Source organism: Capsicum annuum, chromosome 4, assembly GCF_002878395.1.
Source record: "Capsicum annuum cultivar UCD-10X-F1 chromosome 4, UCD10Xv1.1, whole genome shotgun sequence".
NCBI lineage: Eukaryota > Viridiplantae > Streptophyta > Magnoliopsida > Solanales > Solanaceae > Capsicum > Capsicum annuum.
This window is the reverse complement of record NC_061114.1, coordinates 230,892,121-230,905,280: the sequence shown is the minus strand read 5'-3', so window position 1 is coordinate 230,905,280 and position 13,160 is coordinate 230,892,121. Positions and strand designations below refer to the sequence as shown.

Sequence of the window (13,160 nt, the reverse complement as noted above, 5' to 3'; positions counted from 1 at the left end):
AAATCTATCAACAAGCAATAGCTTATCTTGTTGAGGCTGTCAGTATTTGAGTTACATCAAATATTCTATAATTAGGGGCGGAGCTTGCATACAATAACGATATTTATATACAGTTGAAATTATTATTTTTTGCATCTAGTTGGTATGCATATTTTTGAACCACTCGACGAAAATTCTAATTCCTCAAAAATATCCAATTAAGGGTGTGTTTGGTATGATGGAAAATATTTTCCGGTTTTCCCTTGTTTGGTTGCAATAAAAATTTACGAAAATATTTTTCAAGACAACTTATTTTCCATCATTTGATAGAAAATGACTTCCCTCATAGGTTAAGGGAAGTCATTTTCCAGAAAATGACAAATGTAACTTATGACCTCACCCTCATCCCTCTTTCCACCCTAACAACACTTATATTTACATGACTCAAAAAATTTATATTTCTCAAAAATTTACATTACTTGGAAATATTTTTCACTGTGCTTTGCTTCAATTTTTCACTGTTTGAAATAAAAAATAATGAAGTCCGAATTTTTTTCATTTTTAATTCGTTGAATATATTGTTATTTTCATATGCATAGAGGAAAACTTACTTATGTTACTTTTGTTAATTGCATATTTCATTTTGTTATCGATGTAACTTGTTTCACGAGGTTGAATAAGTTTATCGTCCAGTTATATTTCTTGTAATTGTAGTATCTTGAGATTGTCCTAACAAAATGTTGAAAAGTATCTCCTATATTTGTTAATTAATAGCTGCTTAAATTTAGTGATTGTAATATTTTAGTATTCGATATTGATATTATTTGTTATACTTAAATTAGTTCTTACAAATTGTTGAGTTGCTAGAGGCACTGATATACTAATTAACAGATAGTAGTATTTTTTAAAAAATATTTTTTCACTCATCAATCGAACACTAGAAAATATTTTTCTAAAAAATATTCTCTACTCACCAACGAAACACCATAAAATATTTTTCATTCACCAACCAAACATAAGAAAATAAGTAGAAAACCAACTTATTTTCCAGAAAAACATTTTTCATGAAAAATATTTTCCATCATACCAAACGCACCCTTATTGTCTCTAATTTTTCTTTTTTGGTTGTTGTTGTATTTATTAGAGAAGGACTCTTAGCACTTGGAAAGGAGTTGTATCACGTTTTTGTTGAAAATTATGTGAGGATGGCTTTCTTTTTGGGCAATAAATTTTAATAATTTTGATTTAAATCTTATGCTTATATTAAGATATTCACTTAATGTGTAAATAATATATTCAAAATTCGACAAGAAAAAAAAATTATGATCCAAAATAATAATAAGTCATAGAATTAAAATTTTTAATCTGTCATTTAAGGGTCGATTCTTAAGTAATTCATCTTATTTTATTTGACACCTTGATTTGTGAAAAAAAAAAATTAAAAGAATATTCTCCTTTAATTATATGGATATCGCCTATATTTTATGGTGGTATAAGCGAGGACACATCTTTCAATGAAGTAATTAAATAAATTTCAATTTTTGAAAGCAATATAACATGTTATACTACATGATAAAGTTAAATTAATTGATGTGTTAAATACAAAGGCAAGCAAAATATAGAAACGAATCATGAAAAACTCTTACCTACAAACTTTATATAGAGATTATTAAACCTTATTCCTAGTATATTTTAACGATCAAGTTATTTCTAATTAGTAAAAAAAAATAACAAATTAATTTAAGCTTAGACTTCTTATGTTGTCCTATAATGTGATTTACAACCAGCTAATTATTGATCTCGTTCCATTATCCGTGAAACATTATTAATTTTTAATTTATTTAAATAAACAAAATAGTATTTGTTGCTTCTATTAAAGTTTTTATTTATTTCCATATATAATAATAATTTTCAAAGATATAATGCAATACATGCATAATATTCAATTTCTAAATTAGGTTGATTCTTTTTCATATCCACATCAGCATTTGCAAATTGCAATTTTTATTTACGTGTTTGACTTGCTTTTTCGTTCTTGCTCTTTTTTCCTTTTCATTTAATAAATATGCCAGACTGTTTTACAATTATGAAATCGTTTTCACCCCAAACTATACCTAAAAAGTTGAAGTCACATTTAAATTATACTAGTGACCTATTACAAACCTAAACTATAAAAAAAGTAAAACTATTTACACCCTGTCAGGCTACCACCACTTGCATGTGGTGTAGTGTTTTACACGCGATACCATGTCAGCATCACATCAGTAAAAAGTATCACTTTTTTATAGTTAAGGTGTGTAATAGGTCACTTATACAGTTTAGGTGTGGATTCGACTTTTTTACTATAATTTGGGGTGAAAACGATGCTTTTTTCCTTAATGTTTTTAGTCGTTTACTTTTGTTATTTAATAGGCTGGACGCGACTAAAATAAGTGTAACATACGCGCCTTAGAATGGGCATCGCGGGGAGGTAATAATATCACTTTTATATAGTTAAGGTATGTAATAGGTCACTTATATAATTTAGGTGTAGCTTCGACTTTTCGAATATAGTTTGGGATGGAAATAATGTCTTTTACCTTTTGATTTAAAAAAAATAAAAATTTATTACATGCATAGAATTTTTTTGAAAGTTAGATTCTTCTGTACGGGAACATGAAATTTCGAAGAAATTTCTGATTTATAATCATTTCCAATTTCCCCTTAATTCCAACTAGAGAGAAAACTGTTACACCTTAGCCAAAAATATAAGTGCTGCCAATCATCAGCTGTCACGTGTTCATTACTTTTTCCTAGTCAAGTACTTAATAATTAATTATAAGTTAATCACTTATCACTTAAAAAAAAATTGTTAATTATTGTTATGTACAGTACTTTTTATTTCATTTTCAAATAATATATGTTGTTTTATATCTTCTTCTGTCCCGTCCCAATTTATGTGGCACTATTATAATTTTGATAGTCAATCAAATATTTTATGTTGACATATCATTTTGTTATTCTTATTTTTCTAATACATAAATAACTTATAATATGGAGTGATATATTAAAATCATCGTTCGAAGGACGAAAATTTAATTTAAAACATTAAGAGTTAATTTCTTATTTTATGTCTATTTTATTTTTCATTAAATATTATTTATTTTTTTAATACCTAGATGACTCATAATAATTAATTAAAAGCGATTAATTATGTTATTATTATAAAAATTAATATAATTTTATCATATCCAAAAGTAATCATCGATAATTCACCGGAATAGTATATTAATTAAATACAGGATGCTATATTTGCATATGCAAAATATGATATTATTAAACATTATTGGATAGTGCATTATATTTATCTTTCACAATAATAAAATTTTACTATATGTTTTTTTTTATTTCTTTTTAACTTGATACATATTGACCCAACACAAATTCTAAGAAAATATTCATTAGAAATTTATTTTATTAGATTAAATGTATTAATTTTGTAATTTAAAAATTTAAAGTTAAGTTTAAATATTAGTATTTCTATATAAGGAAAAAGTAATTTTAAAATTTAAATTTACTAAAATAAATAAATAAATAAAAATATTATTTTTTATATAAAAATCAATTAAAATAATAAAATTGATTTACTTTAAATAAGGGTGTGCATCGGTTGGTTCGGTTCGATTTTATGTGTTATTGATTCGATTTATCGGTTTTAAAATATGTAAAACCAATAACCAACCAATAAGATATTTTCTTATCGGCTTCGGTTTATCGATTTTTGGTCCTTAACGGTTCAGTTTTCGGTTTAACCAATAAGAAAATACTTATAAAATAGAAATAGTAACAACTAACATAAAAAAAATGAAATCTTAATTACCGTCAAAACCTACGCAATGCATTTTAGTTTACAAGAATCTTCAAACTTGAACTGAATGTTAGTTAGGAAAAAATTGAATCCTAATTGTTGGAAGCTATAAATGCTTCAAACTTTTTATTACGATAATAGTCAAACTTTATATTGTGCTTTTGTTGTTCTGAATAGGTTAATACTTTGTGAATCACTGAATTATGAATTAGTAGTGTATATAATCTACATGCATACGCATATTTCTCTCTATATAGAGAGAGAAAAAGAGAGAGATTTAAATATATAACATAAATAGGGATAAAACAATAACTTACTGTACCGTATAAGCTAAAAACGATACCGAACCGTTTACCCAATAAATTTTTTTATAAAACCAATAAAAAAACGTTAACCCGATAATCCAATACCAATAACCCAATAACATTTTTATCGGTTCGGTTTTTGCACAACCCTAACTTTAAATATTTAGTTGCAATTAATTAAGATAATTTTTTTATTTTGTCATAATTTATGCTGCACCGATAAAATTTTGAGAGTTGAATAGAACTTTTATCTATTTTTAAAAAAGTATTTTAACTTGTTAATTATTGTGATTTATAATATTTTTTACGTAATTATCAAATAATATATTTAGTCCTTGTGTCCCAATTTATGTGGCTTCGGTACAATTTTGAGAGTCAGCTAAAAATTTTATATATCTTTTAAATATTTTAAGTTGTTAATTATTATGATTTGCAGTACTTTTTCTTTTATCTCTATTTATGTGGCAGTGCTAAAATAATGAGAGTCAATAAAATTTTTATATGTCTTTTAAATATTTTAAGTCATTAATTATTGTGATTTGTGGTAACAAATTAGTTTTGAACATGATAGCCAATTAAATAAATAAATAAAAATTACTTCCAATATGTACTTATAGTTAATTAATATAAATTAATAGAATATATTAAATATTTAAATCATTATGATGAAACAATTGAATTATTATATATAGGGGCATGGTATGCAATTAAGTGGGAGTAGAGAGATTTTTTGGTAAGAGTCAATAAAATTTCTATGTCTTTTAAATATTTTAAGTTATTAATTATCGTGATTTGTGGCAACAAATTAATTTTGAACATGTTAGGCAATTAAATAAAAAAAAATACTTTCAATATGTAGTTATAGTTAATTAATATAAATTAATAAAATATATTAAATATTTAAATCATTATGATAATATAATAATATCATTATATATTGGGGCATGGTATGTAATTATATGGAAGTAATTGGATTTTTTGGTAATTGAAAGAGGTGGTCGAAACCACCTCTTCTATATAATGGAAAAAAAGAAATGTTTTTTGATGACTTAACTATCAAATAAAATTTTAAAAACACATGAAATTTACTACCATAGGTTGTAGTGCAGTGGATGGGGCTGCTTCACCCTTAATTTGAGATCGAGGGTTTGCCCCTAGGTATGGAGAAAACTCTGTTGGGGGTATTGCCACCTTATTGGCCCCTGCAATGCGCAATCCCGATTAGTTAGGCTTCAATGCGGGTACCGGACACCGGATGAGGAACCAAAAAAAAAAAGTGAAGTCCTAATCCGGGTAGGGTCCCATCCGGGGGTAGGGCACCCAACAAAGTTTTATCCATGCCCAAGACTTCACTTGCTATTTTGGGTACACATATGCTTTTATCGTTAGTGTGAGGGATATATATATGCTATTTTATTAATGAGAGAAGTATCAATTACCCTCCACCTCCGAAGTTGTCTCTTTTTATTCATGGTACATCTGAACTTTAAGTCGTCTTAAATACCCCCGAACTTGTTGATTTAGTAAGTTGTGTGCTCCTTTTGACCCACGTGGCATAATCTGTGATTTCAAACTCCATGAGGCGCGTGCTGGAGTAAATTTTTTGTCAAATCAGCATTTTTGAACGGTGAAACACAAAAAAAACTCATTTTTCTTTAATTTTTTCAAAAACTTCAAAGCATTCTCTCTCTTCTCTTCCTATTTATCATCCTTCTTCCTCTATTACGTTCAAAATGTATTAAAAAAAAAAAAAAAACTTTCAATTGCTTCTATTCTACCTACTTAAATTAGGGGTATGCATTGATTGATTCTGTTCGATTTGTATATTATCAATTCAGTTTATCGGGTTTCAATTTTTAAATACGCTAAATCAATAACCAAATCAATAAGATATTTTCTTATCGATTTTTCATTTATCACTTTTTAGTCCTTAATGATTCGATTTTCGATTTAACCGATAAAAAAATACTCATAAAATAGAAAAAGTAGTAATTAACATGAAAAGAAATCGAATCATAGTTGCAATCAAAATCCTACATATATATGCTGTAAAATAATAATTTAGTATAATTTTATTGGATTATCTATTTACCCAATAACCTAATAAGAAATAAAAATCAAAATCAAAGTAGTAATCCATTATTATTTTTTTTATAAAATCATTAAAAAATCATTAATCCAATAACGATAAATCAATAACATTTTTATCGGTTTAAATTTTGTATGCCCTTAACTTAAATTGTGATTTCTTACTCCATTAATTATAATATGAAACATATTTGTGCATGCGAGTCTCTTTAAAATCCTAATTAAAACAGTAATCGAAAAAATAAATCTCACATTTTTAACACATAAAAAGACAAAAAATATAATTTTTAGATAATAGCTTACTTGATCAACGAAAGTTCAGCCTTTCACTATTTCGAAGCAAAGTAAAACTCAAAAACATAATTTTTTAGAGAGAAATCGGATAATTAAGGATAGAAGTTGGTTATTTTTTGACATAAAATAAATATGAGGGAAGTGGATGATATTTATCCACGTGAACAGACAAACACATAAACAGTTTTTTCCATGTATACGCGCGTGTTTTACACGTTATGGTACGTGGACTAAAAAGAAGCACACGACTAACTAAATTAATAAATTTGGAAGAGTATTTAAGTCGGCTTAAAGTTCAGCTGTACATAAATAAAAGAGAAAATGCTCTATTACCAATTTGAACTATACGCGAAAAGGTTTACACCCGAACTCTAGGAGAGTCCTATCACCCGTAGGCACACGTGTGTGCCACGTAGATATTAAGATTGTCAAAAATATAATTTCGCATATAGTTCAAGTTAAAAATAGAATATTTTCTCTAAATAAAATGAGACAAACTTCAGGAGTAATTGATATTTTTCTCCTCATTAATTATAAGAACATATATATACTCAACAAAGGATGAAAGATATATGACTCAAAATATATATCATTTGATGTTTGAGTCCTATCATGTTGCCTTTTTACTGTTCACTATTCAATGACGTAAGATGTCATGTTCTTTTGTCTGAAGGAAAAGCCGTTTTTTTTTAATTCACTATTCTCCAGGAAGAACCGGTTACCAACCGCAAATGCTTTGCTTCTTTATTTTCTCTTTTTGAGTTGGATTCAGCCTTTTCTCTTTTTTAGCAATTTCCATTCTTGGTTTCACCCCCTTATTATTACTACTTGCCTAAAAGGGCTAATCATTTCTGTCTTCCATCCTTTTTGGGCGTTCACTTCCTATCCTTCTGCCAATTCATTCTGGTAATTTTGGTTATGAACTCGAGTTGCTTCATAAAGATCCATCTGCTAATTAGACTTATGGGTTACAGTTTTGTTTTTTATTTTTATTTTAATTAAAGCTGGTTTGCTTGCTAGGTTATTTGCCTTCTGGGGTTTGGTGAAATTTACTGAAAGTTTATTGTTGTCTGTTGGTTGGGTGATTTTATGACAAGATGGGGTTTCGTTTCTGTATATTTTGATTCTTGAATTGTTGCAGTTTTAGAGCTTGGGGGTTTAAGACGGTAGATCGGGAACAACCTCTCTATCTTGCAGGGGCGCTGCTAATCTTTCCAGACTCTACTTGTGGGATTACACCGTGTATGTTGTTGTGGAGTTTAGAAGGGTTTTTATAAGAAAAAAAGAAGGTTGAAAAAATTGGGGGTAGGGGAAGGGAAATGGGGAGGGGATTACAAGGTGGTTAATCGAGCCCATCTTGTAACTGAGCTACTAAGATTCCCCGTTTAGAAGGGTCTGGAATTTGTTAGCGACCCAAAGATTAAAGCCTTTTGTTTTTGTAGGACTGCTAAAGTTTCAACCTTGACAATTATACTGCAAGTTGTTCAACCAACTAAGTGAGCTAGTGTGATGCTCCGTTTTAAAGGGTCTTGAATTTGTTAGCGAACCAAAGATTAAAGCCTTTTGTTTTTGTAGGACTGCTAAAGGTTCAACCTTGACAATTATGCAGCAAGTTGTGTAACCAACTAATTGAGCTACTAAGATACCCCATTTAAAAGGGTCTTGAGTAAGTTACCAAACCACGTATTAAAGCTTTTTTGTTTTTGTAGGACTACTAAAGTCTTAACCTTGACAATCATACTGCAAGTTGTTCTTTCTTTTCTTGCCCTTTTACGAGTGATTGATTTTTTTATTTGTTTTTGTTGCAATTTTTGGGTTTTAGCTCTCCGTGGATTAGAATCTCCGAGGCTTCTGAATTGATGCCTGGGAATGCATATGGCTGCATATACAGATTTTTCACCACCATTTGCTATAGTAGAAGGGGGTCATAGTAAGGAGAATACATCTGCTGTTAAGGATGAATTACTAGAGGGATCGAACGAACTAAAGCAGACGATTGATAAACCACCACGAGATCTCTCTGTTGTACAGCATTCCGCGAGCTCTGCTGCACTTGTAGCGGATACTGATTTGGTAAGTGAAAAGTATTATAGCTTACTTGTGATCTTGTCTCAACATCTTGTTGCCTATTGTTATCCCTTGCGGTGCTTGATAGTACTCCTTCTTTTTCGATTTGGTTGTTTGGTTTTGACTTGACACGAAGTTTAAGAAGTAAATAAAACTTTTGAATCTTATGGTCTTGAACTAAAGATATGTAAAATGTACCAAATGCCCTTTAATCATGTGCTCCTCAATATGCCACGTGCAAAGTTGAAATTAAAGAGTTTCCAAAACAGCAAAGAGACATTCTTTTTTAAATGGACTGAAAATGAAAGTAAGACAAATGAATTGAAATGGGGGGAGTACTATTTACCAGAAAAACGGTACAGTTGAATTTGTATGAAGTCAAGGAGATGCGTCTTAGCTTAACTCGTTAGATTTGATTATTAGCAGTTGAATATAATGTTAATGATATGTTTAAAACAAGATAAAGGTGATAGAATGATAAAAGTAAAGCCGTATGAAGCGCAAGAGCTTTGATAGTGAACGAATATGCTGTTTCGGTGTCGTTCGAGTATTTTTAACCTTTTTCCCGAGAATGATTTAGTGAATCAATGTTATGAAACAAAGACATAATAAGGAAAAATTAAGCATAAGAATATAAATGTTTCACTGTTGTATTGCTTGGAATCAGAACGTCATGCAATATGAGAAATAACCTACTTATAGGTCACGAAGACAAGGCATCAGCCTATAAAAAGGCTACACTGAAGCCCTAAAGTACCACAGCCAATGGGTGCTGAACACGTGTCAATGCCGTTAGTGGTGCCAACGAATATTCCTCTATGTGCTCAGGCTATCTGAACGATAATATCCACGTATCTGTCCTTTTTGCCACGTCATCAGGACATGATTCCTCTTGTACTCTTCAGGTTCCATGCTTTCAGACCGTCCCTGTTGATAACCTTTCCTACTTACCAGGAACTCTTATGTGGTCGTATTGCCTCACGTTCCTGGATTCGTTTAGTTAGGCATCACACACCATTCTACTCATTATGCCACGTATTCTGGTTATCTTTGCCCAATACAAGCACTATTTACGTAACAGTTTAGTTTAAGTGGAAACTGAGTTAGCGGTTAGATTTCTGGAAGTCAAAACAGTTAGATTCCTTGTTGTGCTTGATACTAGTAGTATTTATTACTAGAACAGTTTAGTTTCAGCTGAAAAAATAATCCCTGCACAAGTAATACAGCTTTTGGTTGGTGGTAGTAAACTTAATGTGCATAACTTCTGAGGGAATCGATGGGATTATATGTAGAATAAGAATACATATATTAGTCATACGTGGATAAGCGAATCTAAAGACAAAAATTCCCATAAAATAGGTAATCGCTTTATAACATTCCATGTGTCATTATTCATTGCATAACAATTCGTTCAGTTATTGTTCAACGGATAAACAGCCCCATGCATTATAATCATTACGTAACTATTATGAGAACCAAATAACTCCTAAGTTCTAGATTGCATGATTATAGCAATTTATTACTCCCTCTGTCCCAAATTACCCGTCCCAAATTTCCTAATTTGTTTTCCCATTTTACTTGTCTTTTTCCATTAATCAAGAAGAGACAATTTTTTTTTCATGTTTTACCCTTTGCATTAATTACTTTTTCTTCAAATTAAAATGAAAAATCATTTAATAGGGTACTATGGTAAACTAGGCATGTTATTAATTATTTTTCTTAATCAATGTGCTATCTCAATTTGGGACGGGTAATTTGGGACGGAGGGAGTAGATACGATGATCTACCTGAGTATGCAACATTTGAGTCTGCTTTGATTTTGGGATGATGAGGGTTGGTTACTTCATCGGGATCGGAGCGATAAAAGTTGTGGTAGTTAATCTCTCTCTGCTAATAACTACATTAATAGACTTCCCTTGAATTTTCTTCCTTTTCCATCCTTTTGATATTTCAAACTTTGTAGTTTGTACACTTATTAAGTTCATGCAGCTAATACTGTTTTGCTTACGTCTACTAGGATTGTGAAATAACAGAGAAGGGTTTCCAGCACCCTTCAAAGGGACAATCAGACTTTGAACCAATATTTCGTTCTGGAAGCTGTGCTGAGAAAGGACCCAAACAGTACATGGAGGATGAACACATCTGTATAGATGATCTAGTCATACATGTTAATGAGATTGCAGGTTCCACTTTCCCTGCAGCGTTCTATGGGGTCTGTAGCTTTTGCACTTCATTTCTATGCATTTTTTCACAAGTTTTAGATAGAAATACCCATATAATATGCTTTGTGTTGTTGTGGTCTTTTTTCTTATAGTTTGTGAGATAATTTATGAGAAAAGAACTTCGTGAAATGCAAAAATGCATGGCGAAGGATAGGTAAAGGTCTCAAGTGTACAAAACGAGATAGACAAGAATTAGGAGCTTGTTTTGGCCTTCTGAGCACTCAGCACTATCAAGTGAGTGGTGACTTAGAAGGAAATGCTGTATGGATTGCTTCTTAGAAGGCTTCATGCGGTTTATGATGTTCTGCAAGTGTGCAACATGTCCTCTACCCCGAGTAGTTTAAATTTTCCGAGTCCATAAAAGTATCAAATGAACTCTGCAAGTTTTTCTGGCAATATTACTCCCAAGCAATTTAAATTACCAAAAGATTTATTCTGTAAGAGATGCAGTAGGCCTTTTGGATGCATATGCGTAGGGAAAACTCAAATTATGAAGACTTATCTGCTCTTGACACTTTGCTGTAGTATCACTAAAGCTGAGAACTCCTGAAAAGGGAAAATCGACTATGAAACTTTAAAAGTAACCGTAGTTCGATTCAAGAGAGATAATGCCAACTCAAATATTAGTCTGCATACAGGTGGTACAAAATTTTAGGCTGCATGCAAAATTATAATAAATGGGTAGATTTACTTTCTTTATGTTTGGTGATCCCAACAAACTTGCGATTGAGGTGTTGCTGATTGATTGATTGTTTTTGTTGCATATCTCATGGATTGTTCCGTAAATGATATGCACCTAGTATTCTTTTTATTTTTTCGATTAGCCGTGCCATTGGCCTTACTGGTACCTCCCATCATCGGTATGGATTAGTAATAACTCTGTTAACAGGTTTTTGATGGCCATGGGGGTACTGATGCAGCACTATTTGTGAGGAATAATATCCTCAAGTTCATAATTGAGGAACCCTGTTTTCCTATGTGTTTAGAGAAGGCAATCAAGAATGCTTTTTTGAAGGCTGACTATGCCTTTGCCGACGATAGTTCAATTGACATATCCTCTGGCACCACGGCACTGACAGCTCTAATGTTTGGAAGGTAAGTAGATCTTCTGTTTCTTATCTGAAGTATTTCCTAGAACAATGAAATATACTTGCCGACGGGAAAAATAAGGAGATTGTCTGCTATCTCGTTTGGTTTGGTCTTTTATGTTTACAAAAGCATGAAGGCAAATACACATTTAGTTCCATGCTTCTGGGCTATTTCTGCTCGAGAAGCTTAGTACGTGTAACTCGGTGGTTTCCATTTCATGTTTAAAGTGCTGATGCAATCATGCCTACAACATTCCTCATCTTTCTGATCGTGTTGAGTATTTTGCACTCTTTGTTGTTCTTCAATTTCTATTCGAACCAGATTTGGTGCTGAGTAGTTTATAGCGTGATATGATTTGTTTTGCAGAACCATGATCGTTGCTAATGCAGGAGATTGTCGTGCTGTGCTGGGGAAACGAGGTAGAGCCATTGAGTTGTCTAAGGACCACAAACCAAATAGCGCATCTGAAAGACATCGAATAGAAAAACTTGGAGGAGTCATATATGACGGATACTTGAACGGACAGTTGTCTATAGCACGCGCCTTAGGAGATTGGCACATGAAAGGCCCAAAAGGTTCTCCCTGCCCTTTGAGTGCTGAGCCTGAGTTGCAGGAAACATTGCTGACCGAAGATGATGAGTTCCTAATCATGGGTTGCGATGGTCTTTGGGATGTTATGAGCAGCCAATGTGCTGTTACAATGGCCCGGAAAGAACTCATGCTGCATAACGATCCAGAAAGATGTTCAAGAGAACTTGTAAGGGAAGCCCTCAAGCGCAACACGTGTGATAACTTAACGGTAATTGTAATTTGTTTCTCTCCTGATCCTCCACCTAGGATAGAAATTCCTCCTGCTCGAATATGTCGAAGCATATCAGTTGAAGGACTCAATCTTCTAAAAAGTGTCCTGGAAAGCAACTCATGACAAGATTCTGGGAAATGAATGGCCTACCCAGTATAACTCCACCCACTCGGGGCGCGCTGTCAACTCGCTTAGCTGATCGTAGTTTATGAAATCCTGTATATCGTAAATCTGTTGTATCGATATAAGATTAGTGTGTGTACTCCAGCTGCATTTCTTGTGTACAGATTCAAGAGAGCAACTTGTTTATCATCCTTCAACTGTTTGTACATTGGATTAGTGCATTTTCTGGACTATTAAGTGTATCTCTTCACCAATTCATGCACTTTTATCACATTATCTAAAAGGCCAGTCTGGTGAACTAAAGCTACTGCTATGCACGGTGTTCGGGGAAAGGCTCCACCACA

General features: G+C 31.8%; 1 protein-coding gene across 2 annotated transcripts; it reads left to right on the top strand.

Annotated features, from left to right (window-relative positions):
* Positions 1–7,090: 7,090 nt before the first annotated feature.
* LOC107866778 (probable protein phosphatase 2C 27) lies at positions 7,091–13,070 on the top strand. Of its 2 annotated transcripts, XM_016712742.2 has the most exons (6): positions 7,091–7,419; positions 8,089–8,179; positions 8,336–8,586; positions 10,598–10,792; positions 11,692–11,897; positions 12,258–13,070. In XM_016712742.2, the coding sequence occupies exons 3-6, from the start codon at positions 8,383–8,385 to the stop codon at positions 12,814–12,816; spliced, it is 1,164 nt and encodes a 387-aa protein (XP_016568228.1). In that variant the 5' UTR covers positions 7,091–7,419; positions 8,089–8,179; positions 8,336–8,382; the 3' UTR covers positions 12,817–13,070. The 2 variants fall into 2 exon arrangements, with proteins under 2 accessions (XP_016568228.1, XP_016568229.1); XM_016712743.2 differs by lacking the exon at positions 8,089–8,179 and having other exon boundaries at positions 7,107–7,419.
* The last annotated feature ends 90 nt before the right edge of the window (positions 13,071–13,160 follow it).

Coding starts and splice junctions, on each gene's coding strand:
- LOC107866778 (XM_016712742.2), top strand. CDS start 8,383: ATGCATATGGCTGCATATACAGATTTTTCACCACCATTTGCTATAGTA. Junction 8,587..10,597: donor TTGTAGCGGATACTGATTTG/GTAAGTGAAAAG, acceptor TACGTCTACTAG/GATTGTGAAATAACAGAGAA. Junction 11,898..12,257: donor ACAGCTCTAATGTTTGGAAG/GTAAGTAGATCT, acceptor TTTGTTTTGCAG/AACCATGATCGTTGCTAATG.